Source organism: Pezoporus wallicus, unplaced genomic scaffold, assembly GCF_028554395.1.
Source record: "Pezoporus wallicus isolate ANWC-B61680 ecotype Strahan unplaced genomic scaffold, APGP_CSIRO_Pwel_v1 contig_1876, whole genome shotgun sequence".
NCBI classification, from domain to species: Eukaryota; Metazoa; Chordata; class Aves; order Psittaciformes; family Psittacidae; genus Pezoporus; species Pezoporus wallicus.
Genome location: NW_026638337.1, coordinates 2223388 through 2249969, shown reverse-complemented (window position 1 = coordinate 2249969; position 26582 = coordinate 2223388). Strand labels below are relative to the sequence as shown.

At 39.9% G+C, this 26582-nt stretch overlaps 1 protein-coding gene across 3 annotated transcripts in view; it reads left to right on the top strand.

Moving 5' to 3' along the window:
* Positions 1-26582, top strand: part of STARD13 (StAR related lipid transfer domain containing 13) — a 295099-nt gene that overhangs the window by 69250 nt on the left and 199267 nt on the right. For all 3 annotated transcript variants that reach the window (XM_057410424.1, XM_057410423.1, XM_057410425.1), the window contains 2 exons: positions 6443-6589; positions 11042-11176. In XM_057410424.1, the coding sequence (XP_057266407.1) occupies positions 6443-6589; positions 11042-11176 (282 nt within the window). The remainder of the gene's footprint in view (positions 1-6442; positions 6590-11041; positions 11177-26582) is intronic.

The following is a 26582-nucleotide window of genomic DNA, read 5'->3' as shown; positions in this document are numbered from 1 at the left end:
CATGAGCCAACACTGTGCCCTTGTGGCTAAGAAGGCCAATGGCATCCTGGGGTGTATTAGAAGGGCGGTGGTTAGTAGGTCGAGAGAGGTCCTCCTTCCCCTCTACTCTGCCCTGGTGAGACCCCATCTGGAGTATTGTGTCCAGTTCTGGGCCCCTCAGTTCAAGAAGGACAGGGAGCTGCTGGAGAGAGTCCAGCGCAGGGCAACAAAGGTGATTAAGGGAGTGGAACATCTCCCTTATGAGGAAAGACTGAGGGAGCTGGGTCTCTATAGTTTGGAGAAGAGGAGACTGAGGGGTGACCTTATTAGTGTCTATAAATATATAAAGGGGGAGTGTCACGAGGACGGAGCCAGGCTCTACTCAGTGGCAAACAATGATAGGACAAGGGGTAATGGGTACAAACTGGAACACAAGAGGTTCCACTTAAACTTGAGAAGAAACTTCTTCTCAGTGAGGGTGACGGAACACTGGAACAGGCTGCCCAGGGAGGTTGTGGAGTCTCCTTCCCTGGAGACATTCAAAACCCGCCTGGACGCATTCCTGTGTAACATTATGTAGGTGTTCCTGCTCCGGCAGGGGGATTGGACTAGATGATCTTTCGAGGTCCCTTCCAATCTCTAACATACTGTGATACTGTGATCTGTATTGCTGAAAATTTTAGGTGATGTCCCTGAAGACGTTTCATTTTCCCAGCAACTTAGCTATGTGCATGGTTGTGCCTGCTGCCTTGGGAAATTGAAGAGACTTTTCCTTGGTCATTTCAGCAGTATACGTTTCTTAGAAGTTGAAAGGTTAGTAACTGCAGAGTTTACTTTACCTGCTTTCCAGAACAAATGTGCTGTCAGTTACTGCCATAATCCATCTAAAAGCTCTGTAAATATTTAAGCAACACTATAGTGGGATATGAGGGAAATTTCTCTTTTATCTTCAATATTTTATCTTCAATATAGAAGGCACATGTAAGTCTATTGTAAGAATAAAAGTGTCCTTTGTATTCTAAGTACTTCATTTTTGGAAGAATTTTGTATAAGGAACCGATCTGTCTTCCTTCTCCAGCCCCTGTAGGCGAAGCCACCAGTGGCTGAGAGACTTTTTACATGGAACTGCTTTTGAGAACAGAGCAGCCTGGTCAGTGCAGCAAGAGCAGAATATGATATTTGGTCTCCGAAATAACTTCCACAAAGTCGTTCTTTGCAGATCTAGGCTTTACATCAGAGAGAATTTTATCTAAACTCATTTAGTATGAGGGAGGAGGGCTAAATAGCATTGGTAATCAGTAATTTAGCACTTGAAGTTTTACAATACATAATTATCAGAACAGTTGGACCTATTGAAGGTTTCTAAAGTGAAAGCCACAAGTTATCAGATAGAATTGTGTAATTTTCTCATAACCCTTCACTTGGAAGTCTTTCTGCTTCCAATATAAGATGAGGTCTGGCAGTGAGGTTAACCCCGACCCCTGGGTGTTCTATATGGACTTTTTAACTTCTGCTGCATTCTTTCAGTTTAAATTTAGATTTGCTGGCAGCTATTCTGCCTGTTGCGATAAGCTGCATGGGCAAAACATTGAAACAAATATGCGTTCTATCACAGATGTTTTTGCTGAGTAAGATTAGTGAAGAGCACTTGAAAGCTGAAAATGGTGTAAAAGCCTTTGGTCCAGAAGGCACTAATAGTTGAATGTCTGGAATGTATTTACTTCTCAAGGGAAGACCAAGTAATTGTTTAGGTGATGGACCACAATCTTGCCCCCAGTTTTACGTCTGTAATTCGTTACTGGTAGTGATGAAATTTCAGCTATGTAGGTAAACATGGAATCTGGATGTGAATGTGTACATGTAACAAAAACATTAAGCTTGCTATTACAAAACTGGTTGCTGTAGGGAGTAGCAGCCTACCACTAAATTTTATGTTTGGCTGATTGCTATATGTGTCTTAGTAAATATTAAACAGTTGGGTTAGTTCTTAATATACAGTAACTATCTGAAGCTTAATAGCTGGATTTGTAACAGCTTTAAGGAAGTGCATGCTAGTGAATTTTATATTTAGCACAGAGAAAGAGACTTCTGTTTTACATTTCTATTCTTTTTTTGTTTAACCTGAGTATATGGACTATGAGAGAACCTTGCAGCAAAGGAGTCCACTTTCAAGGCCAGTATATCATTCTCTGCCTAACATGTGACATGATCTTCGTAGACAAGTTTGCTCCACTTTGGAACGTTTGTTTGATGAGGGAGTCTGTGGTCTCACTTTCTACTCTTCCTCATTTGTCTAGGATAGCATGAGATGAAACAGCCTCAAGTTGTGCCAAGGTAGGTTTATGTTGGATATTGGATATTTACCGAAAGGGTTATCAAACACTGGAACAGGCTGCCCAGGGAAGTGGTGAAATCCCCATCACTGGAGATACTTAAAAGATGGCGTAGATGAGACATGGGTTAGTGCTGGAATTGGCAGTGTTAGGTTTATGGTTGGAGTTGATGATCATAAAGTTATTTTCCAACCTAAATGATTCTATGATTCAATAGTCCAAGGTAACGTACAAAAAATATTTCTGTAAAGCACTCTGTCTCTAAGTTTTTCAGGTTCTTCAAAAGATAACAGCATGCTGAATGATTACGACTCCAACAAAGGAGACCTTGAGAGTATTTGGAAAGAAGTATTCTCCCTCTACACCTTTTTAGGGAAAAACAATGAATAAAGCAGACCATGATGCTTAGATAATTGAGTGATATTTCTGTTGGTTTGTTGTTTTTTTTTCCTCCTGAAGTACAAGACAAAAAAGCTTCCAAAGATGCTTTTGCCCTGCCGCCTCTGCAGTTGCTATGGAAGGATACACTGATACTCAGCACTTTTGAGCACATTGATAGTGTCCAACTGAGATACTAGGGCTGAACACTGGGGAGCTGTGTTCTTCATGAATGGATTAGGCAGAATTTATTCACTGGTTTGAAGTCCTGCTGTGCAGGCTGTATATTTTTGAATGTAAGTAGCATCATGTTTTTGCTGTTCAGGGGGAATTTCAGGCAGCCTTTGAAATACAGAGCCAATCAGCATTTGTTCTAAATAGTGCTTTTGTGCCAGATTTCCAGTTAGTGAATGGCATTTGTTAACTAGGCCCATTTGGCTTTATCTTGAAGGATAATGAAAACCCATCTTTTTCCTCATTCCCTTAACAGATACAATATGGAGTTTTACTGAATGAACAAAAGAACTGAATGGAGAAAGCTGCGAGAGTAAGGGGAAACTCCTCAGAATTTCTGTTTTTAAGAAATGACTATAGTTTTGAGTTCTGTTACAGTAAAATAAGAAATTTATAAAAATAAGGGGGTTTGGCTCCTATAGGTGTTTTGCAAAGTATTAGTGAATGCTGGAGGTATTGTTCCAGCAGGTGAATATTTGTTAGTATGAAGGCAAAGTACTGTATTTTTCTTTATTGTAACACAGTGTCATGTGTATTGTTACAGTATTTGGAATGTCTTAGAAATATTTTGATGCCTTTCTTAAAGTTTTCATGAATTTTCATCTTTGTATTTTCTATGGAAAATGCTAAATTAGCGACACTTCTTCAGCTCCCCCTCCCCCCCCCCCCCCCCAAATACTCCTTTCCATTTTGGGACAGACAGTAGACTGTGTAACTTACTGCTACTTTTTAGTGAACTCAAAAATCCAGCCTTTGATGTTTGTCACCTGGCAGGTGCAATTTTTTGCACAGTTCAGAGTAATCAAATAAATTTTGCTTGCAGCCCAGAAAGCCAACCATATCCTGGCCTGCATCAGAAAGACTGTGACCAACAGGTCAAAGGTGGTGATCCAGCTTCTCTGCTCTCGTGAGACCCCACCTGGAGCAGCGTGTGCAGTTCTGGTGTCCTTAACATAAGAAGGACACAGAGCTGTTGGAGCAAGTCCAGAGGAGGCCATGAGGATGGTCAGGGGACTGGAGCACCTCCCGTATGAAAACAGGCTGAGAAAGTTGGGGCTGTTCAGCCTGGAGAAGAGAAGGCTGCATGGAGACCTCCTAGCAGCCTTCCAGTCTCTGAAGGGGCATATAGGGATGCTGGGGAGGAACTCTTCATAAGGGACTGTAGTGGTAGGATAAGGGGTAATGGATTTAAACTTAAACGGGGGAAGTTTGGATTAAATATAAGGAAGAGGTTCTTTTGTGTTAGGGTTGTGAGGCACTGGAACAGGTTGCCCAAAGAAGTGGTAAATGCTCTGGCAGTGTTCAAAGGCCAGGCTGAGCAGAGGCTTGGGTGACATGGGGGGGGACTCTTCATTAGGGACTGTAGTGATAGGACAAGGGGCAACAGGGTAAAACTTCAACAGGGCAAGTTTAGATTGGATATAAGGAAGGAATTCCTTACTGTTAGGGTAGTGAGGCACTGGAATGGGTTGCCCAAGGAAGTTGTGAATGCTCCATCCCTGGCAGTGTTCAAGGCCAGGTTGGACAGAGCCTTGGGTGACATGGTTTAGTGTGAGGTGTCCCTGCCCATGGCAGGGGCTTTGGAACTAGATGATCTTAAGGTACTTTCCAACCCTAACTATTCTATGATTCTGTGACCTGGTGTGGTGTGAGATATCCCTGCCCATGGCAGGGGGGTTGGAACTAGATGATCTTAAGGCTCTTCTCAACCCAAACCATTCTGTGATTCTACTCATTTTCCTGTGCTGTTGCCTCGGAATTGTTTACCACTGATAAGAAAGAATGTTCTTACAGTTCTTCTTAAATTAAAGTTTAACTGTGTTGAGAAATAGAACCTTCTACATTCATTGGTGCTGGATTTTGGGTTGGTTTGTGTGTTTTGTGCTTGAGGTTTCTTGAGCATTCTTCAGTACTGGGAAAATCGGTACATAAGGAAGCTTAAGTACAGGAAAATACAGAATCTTTACTTTGTTTACAAATGAGTGTTGTTGACACTGGCTAAAACTCACAAAACTCAAAATGCAAAACTGCCATGTGAGATCATCTCACTCAGAATGGGTTCAACTTGAAGAGTTGTGATACTCACTTTCTGTGAGCATCCTATATGTTACTTCAAGATAGTTGGGAAGACAATGAGAAGCGAAGTATCTGAATAATTTTAATAGCTACAGACTTGAAATACAGCTTAGCACTTCTAACAGCATTTCAGGAATAATACTTAAAGCTTGTAAAAATTTTGGCAATTCCAAATAAAGATTTGGAGAACCAGAGATATTTTATTTTGTGTGCTTCAGAATAGCCTCTACAAAGATAATACTAGCTCCTCTGAAGGGAATATATAGCTGACTTATTCTTACTGAGGGGAAGATGAGCAATTCCATTAGTAATAATATATGTCAGTGTAATACTGGAGTTGGCTTTCTGGATTTTATTCCTAAAGCTTTTTTCTACAATAGTGAGCAAATTACAGTTATCTCTCTGTCCCTCTTGAAAAACTCTCATAAGGAAACAAATCACCATAAATATTTATCAGGTAGGAATAATAACAATATTAATCTAGTTCTCCTAGGTGTTGTATAATGTTGGTATGATGCTCTTAGGATTTTGCCAGGATGGCAATGCAGTCTTACTGTTTGTATGCTCAGTCTGTTAAATTGCTTGCTATGAAATTATCTTCTGTGCAAAGATATGTATTGTTTGTGGAAGTAAGAAAGATGAAAGAACTGAAGTAGCTTCAGGACAGAGACTAATCTAGGAAGCAGTAGCTGTCTGTGATGACAGGTAGGTCAGTGTGGCTGTATTTTTCTTGTGAATCATCAGAAGTAATTGAATAAGAAACACAAAGCATAATGCAGCAGCATGCACAGGGACTGCCATTCAGAGATGCTTAAGGGAAAATGACTTTGAGGAAACTAAGAAACAAAAAAAGTATTTTTGGCAGTTACACTACAATGGACTAATATTTTCTGTATATAGTGAAGCAGTTCAGGTAAAAGGGGAACATGCATCCATGAAAACAGAAAGGAATCAAGACCAATGAAGTGTTCCCATTTTGTGAGCAGAAGAACACTGTAAGACTTGACGAAGTCAGGAATTATAGTAAGGAATAAAATGCAGTGCAACGTGATGACTTTCTGTGTTCTGATTCTGATTGACAACAAGCAATCAGTGGAGAGATTCTAAAATAGAAGTGTCTTAAAGAAGAGACATTAGTTACTTTGGTTTGGTCTTGGTTGTGCTTAGTTTGAGCTGGCAGTGGTTCACCCAAGATGAAGTGTTAGAAAGCCATTCAGATACACAGAAGCAAAGTGTGATCATTTGAGTATGAAGAACAGCTATGAATATATGTCATCGGTATTGGAGTGATAATTGAAGCTTTCTAAATGGAGAAAAGTTACTCAAGGACAGAGAAAAAAATGGTCAGCTTTTTTCCTTGAGGGCTAGAAATAAAATGAGAGCCTTTAAGTTATGGAAAGCTTTAATGTTTTAAGACTTCACATATGTTCGATTTCTTTTAGACCCAACCAGAAGAAGGATCTGAGTGGCCAGACTCTATGTCATGTCTTATGAAGAAACTGGAACAGTTAAACTTAGATATTGAAGAAGCTCTGAGTGCTAGCTCTTCTCCCTCCAGTACTCCTTCTACCAAAAGGCACAAGCAACTGGTAAGAATGTGTGTGTCATATGAAACATTTTATAATGTCAAGTTATCAGAAGCCATGGTTTTCAGATCTAGTGTTTCTGAATAGCCTGAGGAGCTCAAGTTCAAGGGTGAAATTAGTTTTGTCTCATTAATAACAAGGTATCTAATTTCATTAGACAGCTAAAGGCCAAATAACCAGAAATGTCATAAGATGAAGTTTTCTGTCAATATGGCTTAAAATCATTAAGCCCCTTTTCTAGTTGATCTGATAGTTTTTCAGGATAGAATATTGTTCATTTAAAGTTTCAATGCTAGCCTATTTATACTTGTTTATTTAAAGACATAACAGCAGGAGGGACACTGTCTTCATTAAGAGTTCAGCTTACATTTTTGTTTCTTTATATGAATATTTGATTTAGAGCATTCCTTCAGTTAAGAATATTTTGTGATGGCAGGTGTCATCAGTTGATAACACACGGTTTCCTAAGCATTTATTTTGAGGGTAAATGTGATTAAGGAGCAGTGGTATTATTTTAGTAGTTTTTGAATGAGCAAGTTTTTTGTATAGAAGCAAGTAACTGGAGAGAGAACAGTGCGAGGAGTGTTTGTTCTCTGCTTTAGACTATGATTAAAGTCAGTTCTTAAGATAGTGTTGTTTGGATTTGCAGCTTGAATGTTAATGCTGGCTTGAAATTTCCTGAAAGGTGAGCTTGTTCGAATGCTTTTGCTCTCGCTGCTGTTTCAATGCTGCTTCATTTTGTAAAAGTAAACTCTTTAAGTGAATGTCTGTGGATTACAGCGTAAATGTTCATTTTTCCCAAGGTGGGATATTCAGAAACTTAGATCTAGGTGTTGTGCTTTTCAGTATGCATTCTCATATTCTACAGAGTGGCTATGAGTTTCTGTCATTTCTTTATTATGGTCTATGTTTGCAAGTCGGAACCAGCTCTGGTCAACTGAATTGATCTCATCACTGACTTGTCAGTGTTCAGTCTTCTTACTGGAGAGTGCTCGATATCTTTTGTCAAAGTACAGTAACAGTATAGTCCTCTTTCCTACTTGAAGGTAAAATCCAAGCCATCAGAGTTTAAACGCTTCCAGTTGTGAGGCAGTCTAGTTTTGGTAACCAGTGATCCAGACGCTCATGATTTTACGGCTGTGCCTATTCTCTACTAAAACAAAAGCTATGGTTTGTCTAGGCATCATTCTGTTTCCATGATGACTTGAACATCACAGGGCATTTGACTTCATTACTGGAGCATTCGATGAAGAGCATGTAACATGTAGACAAGCAGAAAAAGAAATCCAAGTAGACAATGTTTTCAAATGCCTTTTGGTATGTAAGAACAACATCATCAATGTGGTTGCATAGAGAATGCCAGCATCAGCATTCCATCTGCTTGCACCTCTCTTACTGAAGCCTACTGGCAAGACATCTTCTGAGTATGTCCCAGCAAGAGGACTTTGGATGCAGCCCTCTTGCTGGGACATACCCCTATCAAAAGCCTGTGTTAGTGATACAGAGCTGGTCATGCTTACTATGGTGATAAAACCTACCTTCAAGCCGCTCTCACTGGTTTGCCTTACCAATAGTTGCATGTGCTCAGATCAGTCCAAAAATATTTCAAGAATGCTTCTAACATCAATGCCAGAATTACCATTTCCTTTACTTGAGAAGTTACAGTCCTTTTTATCAGGTCACATCTTCCCACTCTAAAGCAGGAGAGTTTGCTTTATTTTAATTGCCTATGGACAGGCAAATGCGAATCAGCCACATTCTTATTGTGGCCTTATATGGCAGACTCGAAATATCTTTTAAACCTCCAAGAGCAAATACCACTACAGAAGCTGGGGAAGTCATTTGACACAAAGGTCTCAACAAGATCAGCATAAGGAAAGAGTCAGGGATAATCTGTTGGGGAACCGATGGCAAGACACTGTTTGCTATCTCCTGCAAAGGTATTTGTAGGACAGGGGAATCATCTGCCCTAATTTAAACATTTAAGAATAATTTGCCTCAGAAAAAGATTGACCTTAGTATTCTTGTATAGTCAAAGAAGAGAAATACATTCTTGTAAATTCTGTGAATTTACTGTGAAGAAACAGATTTTGCAAACCTTAAAGTGACAGTTGCAGTGGAAAAAAATGAACAAATTTTTGTTTTCATACAAGTTGTATAAGTAATGTATCTTCTATTAATTCATCCATTTGGTCTATATTTCTTGTTATGGCTTGTAATTTTTTCCACATATATCAAATATTTTATTCTTGTCACTCATAATGAAACTGGAATAGGAGGAAGACCTATCTTAGACATGTGTTTACTAGTAACTGTGTAAATTTGTCTTCTATAAAATGATGAACCACTTATGGGTTCTTCATATGTTTTTATCTTATTTTGATTATATAAACTTGGAACTGATGCAAGAAATTGTAGTTTAAAAGCCAACTTTTAGGCCAGTTGCAAAGCCAACTTTTAGGCCAGAGGTCTCTGAAGTGTAAGTGGCAACATGTTGGTTGGAGCTGTTGCCATGAAAATTTGTCTCCTAAGGGTGTAGGCAGTTTGTAGCAGATGGCAGAAATATATTTTGTAATATAATCTCTAGGTTGAGCCAGTTGATTTTCTACTGAAGGATTTTTCATCTGATTTTTCATCTGGAAGTAACTCTGATATTTTGTTGCTATTTCAGTTTTTCTGTTTTGAAGGTGTCGTATTGAACGGAAGTTTCATGGGAAGATGACTAAATATTTGCTAGTGAAAACGGACTGGGTGAATAAATGTTATGAAACTAATTGGGTGGGAGTAGGGGGTCTTGCAGTATTTTGGTGAATAAATTTAAGGTGTTCTCTAAAAAGTAGTAACTTGAATGGTGGGAGATGGCCTGTCTTTACATTTGTGTAAACTGCAAGTTACAGCCAGTCAGTTTTTTACTGGGAAATAGCATGGGGCAGTAGCACTGGCTGATCCAGAAAAGATATTAAAAACAATCACCTGTCACCAGATTATTTTCTGAAACATTCTGTCACCAACGCTATGAATACATGATTTAAGAACAAAAAGCTGGGCTATCTGAATGTACTAACAACAAAAGTGCTGGCTTTGGAAAACTGCGATTAACAGTGCTGCTCCTTTGAAATGTGTACCTTTCCTATGAAAGAAAGGCTTTCATAGCAATATAGAAGGAGGTACTTTCTAAATGACACAATAGAGATAAACCTCTCTTGCTGTAAACAGCGTGTTTCCCTGTTGTTTAATGTGTCTGCTTCATTGACATTTGATGTCAAGTGCTCAGTTTCAGTAAAGAAAAAACAGATATAAAGAGTAAGAATCATATTTTTTGGTTTTAGTCTTTTATCATTCATGGATAGTGACAGAAAAATTGATTATGATTACCCCATTTTATATCACAGATATGATTTTCATTGAACAAAACTTTAACTTACACATTCTTTTAATTCTTTGTCAGTAGTGTATTATCTTCAGACTTTTTTGGGCTGCATGCTTATTCTTTTGTCAGCTTTTCAAAGCCTCCTACTTTTACATCCCTGAAAATATACTAACTGAGACCTAGGCAGTTGCTGTTAAAGACCAGCAGCAAATTCATCCTCTTGTGAAGGGGAAGCAGCCAGAAAATGGACTGATTTTCACTGATTGTACCCAACAGCTTGGGACTGCTCTGCAGTGTACCTATGATCCTGATTCCTTGATTGTTCCCAGCATGGATCCTGCTGGATTGCAGCAGAGGTTGATCATTGCTTGTACACCTTATTATCCTTTTGAGGCAAACCATGATTTGCCCCTGCCCATGGCAGGGGGGTTGGAACTAGATGATCTTAAGGTCCTTTCCAACCCTAACTATTCTATGATTCTGTGTGGTGGAATGTTGTGCAGTTGGTCTCTTCCTGGCATTCAGTATCCATCAGTGTGGTTGGGTACGTGTGGGCCCAGAGTTAGGGCATGCATCCTTTAAAAAAAATAGTGCAGAGGTGAAGCAATTAAGTGAGATCTCACCAGGTTTGGGGAACAAAGAAAAGTGGGTTTGGAAAGTTCAGAGTCTGTAGTTTGAAAATGGGGATTTGCTGGGTCTCTGGTTAAATTATAAAGACGAACCTGAAATAAAATGAAAAGATAGTTTTAAACAATTTGAATAAAACAATTTCAATTTCTAAGGAAGAAGTGATTCAGTTCCTTCATATTTAGGAAAGTGTACCACTATTTATTAATTCTCTGATGGTGTATCCTAGCTGTTAAGGAAACCACTTCACATAATATCTTGATGTGTAATTTAGCAAAATGTAAAAATTATGCAGCAGGTGGCTTTAAGAAAAAAAGATTGAGACCAAATGTTTACATTACATCAGAGAAAAAAAAAAGCTTTAAAAAGATAAAATTCCAATGTTTTTATCTTGCAGCTCACATTAAAAATATTTATGACTTACCTTTATTTACAGGGTTTTTAAAATTCTCTTACAGTGCCCTGTTCAAGTGGAGACAGTCTTTTATGGAGATCATCAAGGAAAGGGATCTTGGAAAAACAGAAGAGCAGACTACCAGGAGCTAGACTGTTTGCCTTACCCAGTGTCAACTGGAGCACGAGCTAAAACTGATGTAAGTAGCTACAGCATGTTTACGACTCTCTCCGACTCCCAGGTTCAGTAATCTCAAAATTTACTATATATCATTAAAATTGTCCTTGTGTTTCTTCAAAGTAATTTGGTTTACAAGTATTTCCGTACATGGAGTGGTTTGGTTTGCAAAACAGGTACAAGTAAAATGTAAGTCAGTCTTGAGTTAATGAGACTCCAGGGCTGTGGGATTCATGTAACTCAGATAACACTAGTGAAGACTTTTACAGCTGAACTAGGTATTTGGATTGCCTTCATAGTCAATGGAAAGAAACAGGTGCTTCCAAAGAGTAATTAGTCTCATCTGGAGGTATGTGTGATGGATTACAGGCATCAGAGCCACTCCTTCATCTTTTTCTTCAATGCTTGTTTTAGAATTAGTCTCTTAGAATTTTTAATTTCGCTGTTGGTTATGCCCAGTTCAGGGTGGATTCCACTTAGTGTTCTCTATAAGCAGAAGTGTTCAGCTCCAGAGGTTTAGTTAAGCCCTATTTCTAACCAATAATAGCAGTATTTATTTGGGGAGGTTTGTGGATTTTTTTCTTCACAAAGTGAAAAGCTGTAATTTGCACTTAAAGTCTGCTAAAATCTATTAGAGGCTTTTCTCAAAAGGCTTCGATTCACTTTCTCGATAGCTACATGTAAGCTATATTAGGATCAATGTCTTGGTTCCAAAATGCAGATGGGTTTTACCTCTTGGTTTTAAATTACTTGAGTGCCATCAGTGCCCGTGGTTATCATACAATATAAACATGGCTACACTGAATTGGATCAAAGGTACGTGCAGTCCAGTATCCTTTCTTTGGCAGTGGCCAACATAATATGCTCAGGGAAGAAGAAGAGGATAAGCAGACAGTAAACTATCGCAGCTTCCCTTGAGGTATATGTTGTGCAGACACATTGAAGCCATACACTATATTGCAGTTTTGTGATTAATAGCTCCCAACGGTCTTTTTTACCGCTAGCTGTATCTTCTGTATTCATTTGTTCTTCTGATCTTCAAAGCATCTTGGAGCAGTGAGTTCCAAAGTTTAATTGTGGAGTATGTGAAAAACTACCTACTTCTTGTTGATAATCTTGCTGGATTATTAATTTGGCTGTAATTCTTGCACTGTGAAACTGAATCTTTTAGGAACTAGTGAATATCTGAATCTGTTTTGTTGGGGGGGGGTGTGTTTTTTTGTTTGTCTTGGGTTTGTTAGTATGTTTGACTGTATTTATTTTAAAAGAAACAACCAATTATTCCTAACTTTTTTCTTTTCCCCTTATCATTTAAAAGGCACTTTTATTGCTTGATGTCTTTTCTGTGGTTCCTCCTTGACACCATAGTTGGAGTCTGATAGATAACTTCATCAGAAGCTTTTTTAAATGGAAGTACATTGTCTCAGCCAAGTCACCCATACTGCATAATCATTCAAAGAACTCAACCTCCAAAGCCACATTTACATTTCTCTGTTAGCCTGTGTTGCTCTCCATGTGTTTATTCTGTTCTTAAGCACACTCGGTGGTAATTTTCTGCCATGTCTATCAGTCCTACTAGCATCTCTTCCACAAATAAGTTTCAGAGCCATTTTCAGATACTGGGATCACATATGCCACCCTCCATTACTCCAATCTCAAAGTCAATAGGTATTAGCAATAATTACACATGAAGTCAACAGCTTAGCACTTTTCTTTCTACTGATAATGTGCTTATTTCAAGATATTTACACAATTTTGATGAAAGCAAGATCTGTTATATTTAAGGTATCTCTAAAACTGTTGTACTGTTCATCTACCAAAGAATGATATGCAAGCCGTCATACAAATTCTGTATTTCATTAAATGAGCCTATTCCCGTTCATTGAAACGGAAATTTGAAGGTGGGCTCCACTGGCTTCCTAATTGAAAACGTTGTCTTTCCAGTAGCTATTTCATTTCCTTAGAAAGTAAGTTTGCTCTTTTCAATTTCTGCAAAAGTACAAAAATTTGTTCTGGTTCACTGCTTGCTCTAGTTGGGATAGCAGAATTCACTAAAAAGATACTTGCCAACTTTGTTTTTTACCTCAGCCAAATGTTCAGGCATGTGCAATTATCCTTGCTTAACTGCATTCCCACCAAAACTATGTAAATATTTCTGAAGTGATGTTGCAGTGATACTGTTGTTTGGCTAGAAGTGTGTGGGAGAGAGGGCAGGGAAAGTAAGTTGGGGGGAGAGGTATTTTCTGAAGTTTATATTTCTCTTTTTGTTGAAATTCAGGATATACTTGTACAATAAAACAGCAGTTCCACGAATCTTCATGCGTACAGTCCATGTATTGCAACAAATCTTTTTAGAATTGTGTAGCAACAGCAGTGTAATGCAGAAAGTACTACTGTTGTTTAAGCCATCATCTCGACTAGCAACCTACTGGAGGCACAGAATTACTTTAGAAATTAAAGGGCTTTAAATTAGGGAGAAATGTTAAAACTGGGTGTTCACAAATTTCATTCAGGAAAGCAGATCGTTTTACTTCCTTCAAAGTGCTGCTTTTGGTGTGTGTGCTGTATTTCAGGCAAATACAAATAATGTCATGTCTATCTCTAGGCATGCAGCCTGCATGAGGCTTTCATGCCTCTCCTGTACCCAAATTTTCACTGCTTATTCTTTAAGATCCGTACTTCTACATTTTTTATTTTTTTAAAGGGCATGCCAGAATTACTTTTATAACAGTAAAGGCGATGGATCCAAATGACAAAAGACCTAATTCCTTCTGTCTCACATTCAGGTTGCATATGTTTAAGTCCCATGATCCATAGTGGTATAATACATAACTTGGGAGATGAATCAGATCCATTGTACTTTGATGAGCTCATTTTTCTTCTCTTCCAATTTTTTATGAGTCAGGAGGTCAAAAAGGACTTAATCTGTCTCCACTCACCAGGAGCTCATATACACAGGCATTTAGAGAACCAAATACTCCATAACTTATTGAGATTATCAAATATAGTAGAGAAGACCAATGTTAGAAATAGCAGGGATGCTACAATTCAGGAATAATATGCAGAAAATTATGCAGAACACGGTTATTCAATTCTCAGTGCAAGGCAGTGACGCTAGCTGCACACCGTCGTGGATACCAACTAGGCTGACAGCTTAGAAGGTACAATGAAGGTTTCTTTGGCAAACTTGTCACAGGAGGTATTCTGTTTATGTGTTTTTAAAAGATAACTCATTACAACATATTGCTGGAATAATAGTGAAAGTCGTGGGTTTATGGCAATGATATGTCTCTCTTCATTTCCCCTAAAAAGTTCCTTCGCTAAAACATTTGGGGGTTACTAAAGGAAATGTGTAGCTTAGGTAGGGAAGTTAGGTGCCTGAGACAAACAGCAGTTTCCTGTGACAAATGCTGGCATCTTAAGTCTGTGTCTACATCTTAGAGATTCCATTAATGGAAAGACAAAAGCACTTAGCAGCAAGATTGGTCTCACTGTGAAGTAGTTGCCTGAATGTAGGTCACCTGGTTGAAGTGCTTTGTGCTCCCAAAGTGCTGATGTTGGTTGGTTGGATATTTGAAGTAGTGACTGGCTGAGGCGTAGGTGGTTAGACCTGGGTGAGCTAAATACCTCCAATGGCATGAGTTACAGTCTGCCGTTTGATAGGCAGTGCACTGAGCAGAGGAAACTTTGAGACCCTGATGGTCTAATTTAGGAGTCCAATACCAGGTGGTATAAAAACACCATCAGCAAATATCCTCTAGCTCTTGTGGGTAACACAGTACCATCTGCAGTATGATGTGGGTCCATAAGGAAATAAAACTTCATATATTGGTAACAAGGTAGACTTTTTCCTTTATTTGTAGTAAATCTGCTTTTATGGTTTCAATTAGTTGATGAGCATAGTTTTGATTTCTCATGCTTTAGTTCCTCAAATAGCTGGAGTATATTAAACTGACAGGGCTAAAATTAATCATTTTATAGGTTTGGGGCTTGTTTTAACCTGGATTCTCAGTCTGCTTCACTGCTTGGCCACATGAATATGTAGGTTGGTGTGAAAGAGGATCCAAGTGGCTGGAGATGAGGCAGGGTGAATTGCTTCTTTCAGCATCAGTGCCAACTTCTGGTAGCTTAGACTGTTGGTGGAACTATAGTTTATTTGTGCTAAGCCACTTGATTCAGAAAATGGGAAGCAAAGCACTGCCTTGTAACCCACATGACTGAAAGGTGTTTCTGATTCCTTTAAGCAGATATTCTTTGTTTTTCTTTGCTGAGAAATGCTAGTTGATGATATAAACAGTGTTTCAGAGTGTAGATCAGAGGTTCCAGAGATGTCTGATATCTTCTGACATTGTTTAGAAATGTAATACTAATAATACCATAATCTATGACTATAGTAGTCATTATCTCTCTGTAGGCAGTGTGGTGCTCGCCTGACCCTCTGACATTTTGTGAGGCCAGAGAAATTTAAAAATAAGAACTGCTGAAGGATAGAATCATGTTTCTCATGCACTACTTGTTCAATATTGCTGCCCTTGGACAAGCTTGGATCAGAGATGATTCCATTACCGAGCAAGTGTGACAAACCTTTTATCAGATAGCTGCCAACATCCAGTGCAGAAAGACACTGTATGGTGGTGACACGTAACAGTTTATATTTCTACTGCAGACTATTTTTTAATTTGAGGCTCTTATTTACAAACCTTAGGCTGATCCTTTATTTCTCCATGAAATATGTAAGCTCAGTCTCCATTTTACATCTGAGATTAGAAGATAAGTGTGTATAACCTAGCTTGGAAATAAGTTTCACATGCTGTTACTGCTGGATGCAGTCATAAATTTATTGGTTCATGGTGCAATTTACAGCAGGAGTTACATCCATTATCTAGTAAGGTGTGTTTCCCTATGTGAAGATTAGACAGATCATGCTTTACTGTGACCTTGCCCCCCCTTGATAAAGTTGATAGTAAAGCCCCAAGAAGACTTGTGCAACCTCTGGGCAAACATTTCTTACCTTGGAGATCTCTGCCTGTTCTGTTGTCATGCCACTTTCTATGAACCACATAGAGCAAGAAGATGAAGTAAAAAGTCTATACCTGAGTGACAGCGACATAACATTCAATACTTCATTTTCTTGAAGAGATGGTATGCTTGGACACACAGTTATTCAGCTTTGTTCAAGCTGAAGATTTCTCTCGATACTTTTTCTCTATACCTACAACTGTGCTTGTAAAAGAAGCATAGCTCATGCAGATAAGAGATGCAGAAATCCTTGTAAAAATCAGGTCCTCATTGACTTCATTAGCATCATACTGGTTGGTTGCAGCATGGTCAAGAACAGAATCTATACACAGTCTGTGTTTTTGCTACCAGACCGTCCTTTCTCAAAGAATGCTATCTCCAATTGTTCCCATTCTTGCAAAAACAACTTTCAGACTGTGTCCTTTAGTCATGTGAATTGTTTTCCTCTGTATCTTTAATGCTGATACTAACAATGTAAGCAAATTAGCTCTCTAAGTATAGATACAGGTATCCTGCAACATTGCCTTTGCAGATTTTTTTTCTAGCTTCCAGTACTTAATACAGCAAGTATGCCACTGGGACAGAGGCATGGTGAAATAGTCCCTTGAAGTGACCCACTCTGCTTCCAGCTGTACCCTGTTATGGTGGACTTTCTTGCATATGAACAGGACAGCTGCCTTTCCATTCTTCCCCTGCTCTGCCCATATGGTGAGGAGATTCCTCTTCTTGACCAGGACTCTACACTTGCAGGCATTTCTGAGATGATCAAGTGCTCCAGAAAGACAGACTCTCTCCTTTAAGATGAACTAGTTTCTTGGTATAAGGGGAATTCACTGTCCCAGGAAAAGCCTATACCAGCTCTAGCAAAAAACAGGCTAATAAGGAATGAAGGGTAAAATGATTTTCTCCCTGTTTTTAACAGCGAGAGCTATATATTCCAGTGTATGTAACTAATACTCCAGGCTTTCCCATCCACTTTGTTTCCAGTGCACCTGAAAGCACTCTGGCCAAAGTCTCCCAGTAAGGAGAGGTTGCAAACATAAGAGCCCAGTATAGCCCCTTCTCTTTTTCCTTTTGTCTTTATTCCCTCCTCCCATCAGCTTCTTCACACAAAGTCGTCTGTGAACCAGGTAGCACTGTGCTTACACATCACACTGAAATCATGATACCATGATGAGTTCAGAGAACAGGGGAAGGAGAAACTAGTATAAATTTTAGCTTTGCTCAGTATTAATATTTTTTACATGAACGGGTAAAATTTAAAAGATTTCTGAAAGGAAAACTAGCAGATTAAAATCTCATACATAATCTAAACAGTCCTAAATTCTGGGTATAAATTGTCAGTCTCCCCATCTCTGCAGATCAGTGGAACATCAGTGGAAGCAGGATTGGGCTTTGTGAATCGAGAAGATGTAAATACACCAAAACAGCAAACACTAAATCCATCTCACTGAGTAGATCGAGTATCTGAGTAGCATAATACATAGTACCGAGTATCTGAGTAGCATAATACATAGTACAGGACTGCTGCCAAAGAGTGACAGTCTCCGGGGTTCAGCTCTGAGGGTGGCAGAAGGAGGCCCTGAATTACAAAAGGTTGGTGAATAATATACAGTTACTGTGTTTATCGGAACTGGCTAATAACAAAATGTTACACATCCTTGTCTGCACATTTTCATGTTTGAAATTACTGTAAAGAAAGAAGTCACAAGGCCAGTTAGTAGGCCACTGTCTTTTCATTTTAGAAATGGCATTTTGAGCTGTGGGACCCTTTTAACAACGCTTAGAAATCTTAAACTGGAACTCGGCATTGCCGTGTTTCTGTATAATAGTAAGAAATGGTATCATTAGTATGAAATGCTTGGGTTGGTTTTTTTTTGAGGAAGGAACAACGTTAACAGAACCTGTTAATGTTCTTGCTGCTTCTCCTTGGAATTTTGAATTTATCTGGTTAGAATTAAAAAGGGATTGTTTTGTTTGGATTTTACTTTGACTTTTGTATGTCTTCAGGAGTACAAGAGCAGACCAGGAAACCAAAGTCGTCCCAAAGACACACAGCCCAAAAAGTTTTCCACATGCACATTTACAGATCATGACATTTATTCAAATTTACCACGTACCTTTTAAATTTTTCTCAGAGTATTTTAGGGAGGAGACTCTAACATCTTGCACCATAACTATTTTGCATACAGATTGTTGGATAGCAAAGGGGTTCTTTTATTTCTTGGTAGTAGTAATCATGAACTCCAAATGGACTGAAAAGCCCCTGATTTTTGAGGTGTTAGTGTCAATTCCAGGGAAATCAAATCTTATAGATCATTTTGATTCATTTAGGAGCAAATTTTGTGTTTCAGAACTGATCTAAAGGTTTTAGTTGAATAGTTTGGTGAATTTCACAATGTTCTGAAGTGAAATACTTTTTTTTTCATAATTATTTGCTCAATTCTATTTCTTTCTGATAAAAATGTTGACATCAGCTGAAGATAATAATCCTAATGCAGCTATACAGCGACTAAAATTACCTGGAACTGTTACAGTTTAATCACTTAATCTAATGAAAATATTGATATAATTTTAAATTACATTAATGGTATCCTTTTTACATATTCTTTTTACATATCTTTTTTTATCCTTTTTGCATCAGATTCAGTATTTTAACTTAATTTTCATAAGGTTTATTAGGATGCAAGGGCCATACTTTATGGGATATTTTTTTTGTGGTTTTTGTTTGGTTTTTGGCTTTTGTGGTTTTGGGAGTGTGTGTGTGTGTGGGGGGGGGGGTGTTGTTTTTAAACTCATCGAGTTACCTGTGTAAGAAAGGAAAGCAGTTCTTTCCCTATATTCATAAAATGGCTGTAAAAAATGATAGTATGTAATTTTTTTGGATGGATGTGGACAAGATAATTTATGTGCATTTTTTGCACACAATATAAAATTGAAATTTCCAGCTAATTTTGGAGTAAAGTTCATTTGGCGTAGTTTGAAAGGTGTATGAAGTTCAAATCTCTATTGGGAGGAGACTGAAATTGGTTATTTTTATTGCTCAGCATTACATGGCTATTTTTGTAGTTCAATCTGATGATGTTTATGTTGTAAGTAAAGCTTTAAATGAGTGAGCGACCACAGGAGCAGTTGGGAAATAGTGACCCACCTCTGCAAGCGCAGCCAGCAGGTCCACCAGGGATGACAATAGCAGCAGTGCGGCTGGGCCTGGTTGTGATTTCAGTAGTACCCCATGAGCAGAGACTGCCAGCAAAATCTATTGAGTGAGCACTTTTATGAGCCAGCCCAGTCTCAGCCTCATAACAACTGTCCCAGTGAGATTTGCCATCTCGTTCCAGCTCTAGTGACGACATGAGAGCTGCAGAAAGGCATGGATTGATTAGTACATACATTCCAAATTCAGCCTATGTATGCTACTTGGCTTTTATAGATGTCTTTATCGTATGTAAATTGAAATATTAAGTATTCTATAATGACGTTTGTTATGTTAATTTTCAGATCTTCTAGCTGAATTCTTTTGCAGAAACCATAATGCAAGGTGCCAGTACTCTCAAGTGCTGTTTTTCATGCTGTATGTCTGATAACACTGTTTGCAGGAACACGGTCACATTTCATTATACTGCAGTCTTATTAATCATAGACATGAAAATTGCTGACTTACATTTCAGCGTCAGTACACAGCCTCAGAAATGCATTGCTTTTCAAGGACAGACTGAAATGTCCTGACTTTTTGTCAGTAGGTGTGGGGTGCAAACTGTCAAAATAATCTACATAAATGCCTTGCAAGAGGCAATTGGGAACCATTTATACCATGCATATGCAGATATAAAGAGAGATAACTGTATTTCCATATAGTTAACTTTATACTCAATTAAGTGCAAAAGGGAAACAATTTATCTCTCTCTACTTCTGTTTGCATATTTATACCAGCAGCTGGGCTTGTGCTTTTATATGCAACACAAAAATAATTTAATTGGGTACGATTTTCTACTATGTTTTGTAGCAGTCACAAAAAACAACAGGCAGTAGACTACACCAACTTCCATAGGTGAGATTGGCAGGCATGTCTGTTGTATTTTTGTTTGTGGGATTTGTTGAGAAGAGTTTTCTTTGGGGAGGTATGTATGATCATACCTTATCTGTCTATCTCCATGTCGGTTTTTCGCTTGCTCTTTTTTTTCTGGCCCTGTCATATATTTGCTACAACAAGTGACAAAAATGAGTGAATATGTTCTATGTGTATAGTTTTATCAAAGTCATTTCTCTTCCAGTGTATCTCTTACTTATTTTCACCATCTTGGCCTCTGTTCTGGGACTTGTGTCATTCTTACTCAGGCAGAGTTTTCTCAGCTACTTCACATGTTGATCAGACGGTGCATGATTGAGCTGGAGCCTTTGGGTTTTACAATAGTTGTTCACAGCAAGAGGAAAGTGGAGATTCAAATATTACCAGAGATGTATAGTTAAAAATGTGTCCTGCCTGGACTGCCAAAGTGCTTGTGTGGTGCTTTGGAGCTTGGGTAGAGTCAGACCCCTGGTCCCACTTAAGCAGTGGTGCAAAGGTCTCTCATAATACAAGCTTCCAGGCTCTTTGTACTCTGGAGAGCTTGTAGACTGTTCTCTCCTGTTTCCCACGCTAGGGAAGAAGTGACTTCCATCCATAACGCACCAGACACAGAGGCTGGCACAATGCATAGGGAGAGCATTTTTTATGCAAATGAATGCAGCAAATCATGCATCCCCTCTCTCTAACAGAGATAATCCCTCTCAAGGTACAACTTTCTCTTGTGCTTCTGTTGGGAGGAGGCATCATTGCCCAACTGCCACCCCCTGGTTCTGGGATGTACAGTATCTCACACTGCTGAAATGGGGTTATGCATCCCTTTGTGTAAGTGATGTGCTCTGGTAGCTGCAGGATGGCCCAAGATTCTGCTTAACTTGAGCAGCTTTTTCAGATAACTTAATTTTTATTTTTTTTATCTCTTAGGTGTACCAGATCATTTCCCAGGACTTTCCTTAAAAGCTTCTGAAATTTCATTTTTCTGTTTTTTTTTTTAAATAATGCATTTATGTATGTACACATATGTATATAGAAATACTTTTTATATATAATGTATGATTTTGATGGACTTTAGTTTTTTAACAGTAACTCTATGTGCACAGGTACCTCAGTGTATGGTTCTAGCAGCCAGTCCCCTGGGCACTGTTGCCTCACTGAACTGTGTTTAGCTTATCCAGAAGCCTCTATAGGGCTTCAGCTCTTTTAGAGAGGGATCAGTGCTACACAGCACTTACTCTCTGATCCAGTCTGGAGCCCATGGGAGTCAGGGAGTATGGGGCAGTGGTCCATGCCTGAGTCTCCTGTTGACCCAAATCATGAAGCGTATCCAGATGAGAGGCAGGGTTGCTATAAGAGAAATGGGGACAGCCTTTGTAGTAGGGATAATGTTTTTAAACTAAAGCAGGGTGGATTCAAACTAGATAAAAGGGAGAAATTTTTTTACAATGAAGGTGGTGAAACCCTGGCACAGGTTGCCCAGAGAGGTGGTAGATGCCTCATCATTGCAAACACTCAAACACAGGTTGGACTGAACTTTGAACAACCTGGTATAGTTGGAGGTGTCTCTGTTCATTGCAGGGAGAGTGGACTAGATAACCTTTAAAGCTCGCTTACAACCCAATGCAATCTGGGATTGTGTTCTCCATGCCTTAGGTAGTGTGAGAGCTTGGCTCCTCAGCAGTCTTCGTCATTGCTGTCATAGAGCTCTGGACTTTTCCAGCTGGTCTCAAAATAGAGCTGCCCCTGCATTTTTCTGAGGTCTGGAAAATACCTGCAGAATAGAGAAATAAGTCCAGTGTCATGTAAATGCACTGCCAGTAAGGCTTCTGAAGGGGAAGCATAGCAAATCTAAGCCTGAAGCTGTTGGATCTGAGAATATAAGGCGAATTGAGGGTTGGGTTTGTGGTTTTGGGGTTTGGAGGGTTTTTATTTCTTTTAGAATGACTTTTCTGAAAGTAAATAGAATCGTAGAATCATAGAATAGTTAGGGTTGGAAAGAACCTTAAGATCATCTAGTTCCAACCCCCCTGCCATGGGCAGGGACACCTCACACTAAACCATATCACCCAAGACTTCATCCAGCCTGGCCTTAAACACTGCCAGGTATGGAGCATTCACAACCTCCCTGGGCAACCCATTCCAATGCCTCACCACCCTAACAGGAAAGAATTTCCTCCTTACATCCAATCTAAACTTCCCCTCTTTAAGTTTTAACCTGTTACCCCTTGTCTTATCAATACAGTCCCTAATGAAGAGTCCCTCCCCAGCATCCCTATAGGCCCCCTTCAGATACTGGAAGGCTGCTATGAGGTTTCCACGCAGCCTTCTCTTCTCCAGGCTGAACAGCCCCAACTTTCTCAGCCTGTCTTCATATGGGAGGTGCTCCAGTGCCCTTATCATCCCTGTGGCCCTCCTCTGGACTTGTTCCAACAGTTCCATGTTTTATGTTGAGGACACCAGAACTGCACACAATACTCCAGGTGAGGTCTCACAAGAGCAGAGTAGAGGGGCAGGATCACCTCCTTTGACCTGCTGGTCACGCTTCTTTTGATGCAGCCCAGGATACGGTTGGCTTTCTGGGCTGCGAGCGCACACTGCAGCCGGCTCATGTTCATTTTCTCATCGACCAACACCCCCAAGTCCTTCTCTGCAGGGCTGTTCTGAATCTCTTCTCTGCCCAGCCTGTAGCTGTGCCTGGGATTACTCTGACCGAGGTGTAGGACCTTGCACTTGGCATGGTTAAACTTCATGAGGTTGGCATCAGCCCACCTCACAAGCGTGTCAAGGTCCCTCTGGATGGCATTCCTTCCCTCCAGGGTATCAACTGAACCACACAGCTTGATGTCATTGGCAAACTTGCTGAGGGCGCACTCAATCCCACTGTCCATGTCAGCGACAAAGATGTTAAACAAGACCGCTCCCAAGGCCGATCCCTGAGGGGCACCACTCGTTACTGGTCTCCGGCCGGACATTGAGCCATTGACCACAACTCTTTGTGTGCGGCCATGCAGCCAGTTCTTTATCCACCGAGTGGTCCGTCCACCAAATTGATGTCTCTCCAATTTAGAGACAAGGATGTCGTGTGGGACAGTGTCAAATGCTTTGCAGAAGTCCATGTAGATGACATCAACTGCTCTATCCCTGTCCATCAGTTCTGTAGCCCCATCCTAGAAGGCCACCAAATGGGTCAGGCAGGATTTCCCCTTAGTGAAGCCATGCTGGCTGTCACCAAGCCCCTTGTTGATTTTCATGTGCCTCAGCATGCCTTCCAGGAGAATCTGCTCCAAGATTTTGCCAGGCACAGAGGTGAGACTGACTGGTCTGTAATTCCCCGAGTCATCCGTTTTCCCCTTGTTGAAAATGGGGGTTATATTTCCCTTTTTCCAGTCATCGGGAACTTCCCCTGACTGCCATGATTTCTCAAATATGATGGCCAGTGGCTTAGCAACTTCATTTGCCAGCTCCTTCAGGACCCGCGGATGGATCTCATCAGGACCCATGGACTTGTGCACGTTCAGGTTTTTAAGATGATCTTGATCCAGATCCTCTCCTACAGTGGGTGCAAGGTCTCCATTCTCACAGTCCCTGCATCTGCTTTCCGAGACTCGGGTGGTTTAGTCAGAGCCTTTGGCAGTGAAGACCGAGGCAAAGAAGTCATTCAGAACCTCAGCCTTCTTCAAATCGTGTGTAGCTAAATAATAAGAAGATCTTTCAAATAAAAGGCATAGCAAGAATGAGAATTGTGTTGATATTCTCCAGTATTTAAATTTTCCCCTTTTTTTTTTTTTTTTTCTTGTTATGGGCAGAGGAAAGTTCAGACATGGAAGCCTTGCTGCTATAATCACCTGGTACACATGGAAAACATACAAAAGCTTCAGAAAAGAAGTTTTCTGCTATCTTTCTTAGTGTATGGAGGGAAGTAGAACTTGAGAAAAATTATTTGCAGGTTTCTGTTTAGGTACCATTCAGATGGCATTTTGGTAAATTTCCAGGACTGAACACAGAGTGATAAAGTAGTGATTTTGAGATGAACTGCTGGTTGTTAGATGGGCCCTGCTGGTAGTCCACATTAGGAGAAAGTTCACACGTTATTTGAAGCAGCCAAGTGATACAATTATGACCTTCTTTAAATTGGCAGTATATGGTTTAAATAGTACAATGACTAATCACTTGATACAAAACCAGAGTGCTCAGAAAATATAAGTGCCTGAAGCTTCTGTATTGCAAAATATCCTGATGCTAGTTTTCAGATGATCCATTCAAGCAGACATGAGAACATTCTGTGTTAGCCCACACACTGCAAGTTGAACTGAAAATTTCCAGAGGTACATGCATGTCTTGAAACATGAGCTAACAAACTGGAGTTGGCATCTGGGACTGTGAATCTGGACTGAAACAGTGCAGCCTCAGCGAGGAACTGAAGCAACACATAGTGAGAAAGACCTCAAGAAGACTCTAAGCTAACACCTGTACAAAATCAGATTTGCGTATATGCGACACTGATACATGATCCTAGAATGTTCTAAGAAATGTGTTATACTTTATGTAAATTGACCAAACCTGACCCATGGTTTTGCCTACTATACAGGGATCTCTATACAGATATACAAAATTCATCTATACAGAAATACAGAACTCATCAAAACACAGATACTGCCATACAGTGATTCCCAGGAGATCTGCGGCCTGGTTCAGGTGAAAAGGGAATCCTATTCTCTCTTAATTTCCCAGGCTGAATATCTCCTTGCTCCCCTCAGTAATTACAATGCAGAAGGAAGCTTTGTTGATGTCAGGCACAAGGTATCTGGGAGCAATCTGAAATACCCTGCGGCCAGAGAAGGATCAGAGGTGGTCAGTGGGACAGAGACGTGCAAGGACAGGCAGAAGCTATGGGAAGCATCACAAGTGACTCAGCAGGTGGCACTCTTCCCTCTGCATCAGCAGCGAGGTGAGAGCCCAGCTCCCATCAGTGCTCAGCATCCCTCTGCAGACAAACCAGTTTAGGATGCAGTCTGAAATCCAAAGCCCTTTTTCTTTTTTTTCTGATGGTATCGGCCTCGATTCATGTATAAAAATAGTTTTCCAAAGGTTCTTGAAATTTCAGCTCAGATAATCTGCCTAATGAGATGTCTGTCTGTAGCTTTGGCTCTGTAAATTATTCTTCACTCCTTGTTCAGGCAGTGCAATGCTAACACAACTGTGCTTTGATGTCAGGCAGAACCGTCTTTCTAGACCAGCAGTGATTCTGGTCTGTACAGTAAGAGCATTTAGAGATGCAAATCCTCTTTCTTCCACACTGTTTTCTGTGTTGCACTGGCTTTTCAACCAGTCATTCAGTCTGTTTGCGGGGTGAATTTAGTGAGAGCTTAGACAACTCACATAAACTTGAAGTCTAATGCTGTAGGAATGTACACCATCTTTTCAATTAAGCCTATTTAATAGGGAACATGGTTTGAGTGATTAAAGGTGTCTTATTCATCCAGTCCCAGCCCTTGTGATGCTATAAAAAACTAAAAAGTTTTGGCAGTAATTGGTTATAATGCGGTTTAATCCCCAAGCTGTAACTGTAGCAAAGCCTCAGTGACTTCTTGCCTGCTTTCTTTGGGTGTTGTTTTTTGAAGCGTCACCAAGTACTTGCCTTTGAGTCCTTGCTTCACAGCAGGAATTCACCCCAGGATCGGGACTGTCTGGTTCTGTGTTGACAGAAGTTTGCACAGTTGTTTGCTTTGCTTATGCTAGGAGCCTCCTTCTGTCATAATTTCTTAGGAAGTTTTTATATACACTTTTTTGAGAGTGCTTCTTATGATATTTAGCTTGAATATACTTGTGAGCTCATCAGCAAGAATAGCTTGTGCCCCTTGGGAAACCAGAATGTTTTCCTGCTCCCCACAGTCCTGGCTAGCCTACATTGTACCTGTGGCCCACTTCCTCTTGGCTGGAATGTGTTTCATGCACTTACCATCTAACAGCCTCCTGCAATGCCATTCATTTAAGATGTGGCAAAGCAGAGTGTGATGGGTTTTGTTGATTGTCTCACACAGAGTACATTGGGACGATGATTTTTATTTATTTATTTATTTATGGTAATATTATAGCTCCTTTGAAAGTGTGTGGCCAAGGTCTCCATCCAGTCACTGCACATGGGAGAAGGTTGATCTTTAGTGGGGAGTCTTACAAAGGTGCTTTTGGAAGGACTGACTCAACCTTTTCAACAGTGACTGTGCTGATGGTGTCCCAGGAGTTTCCATCCCTGGTTCACGTGGGTTTCCTGGGACTGGTCTCAGAGGAGGTACTTCTGGTGCATTCATGGCAGGTTTAAGCATGATGTGATGTTGTCTGATAACTA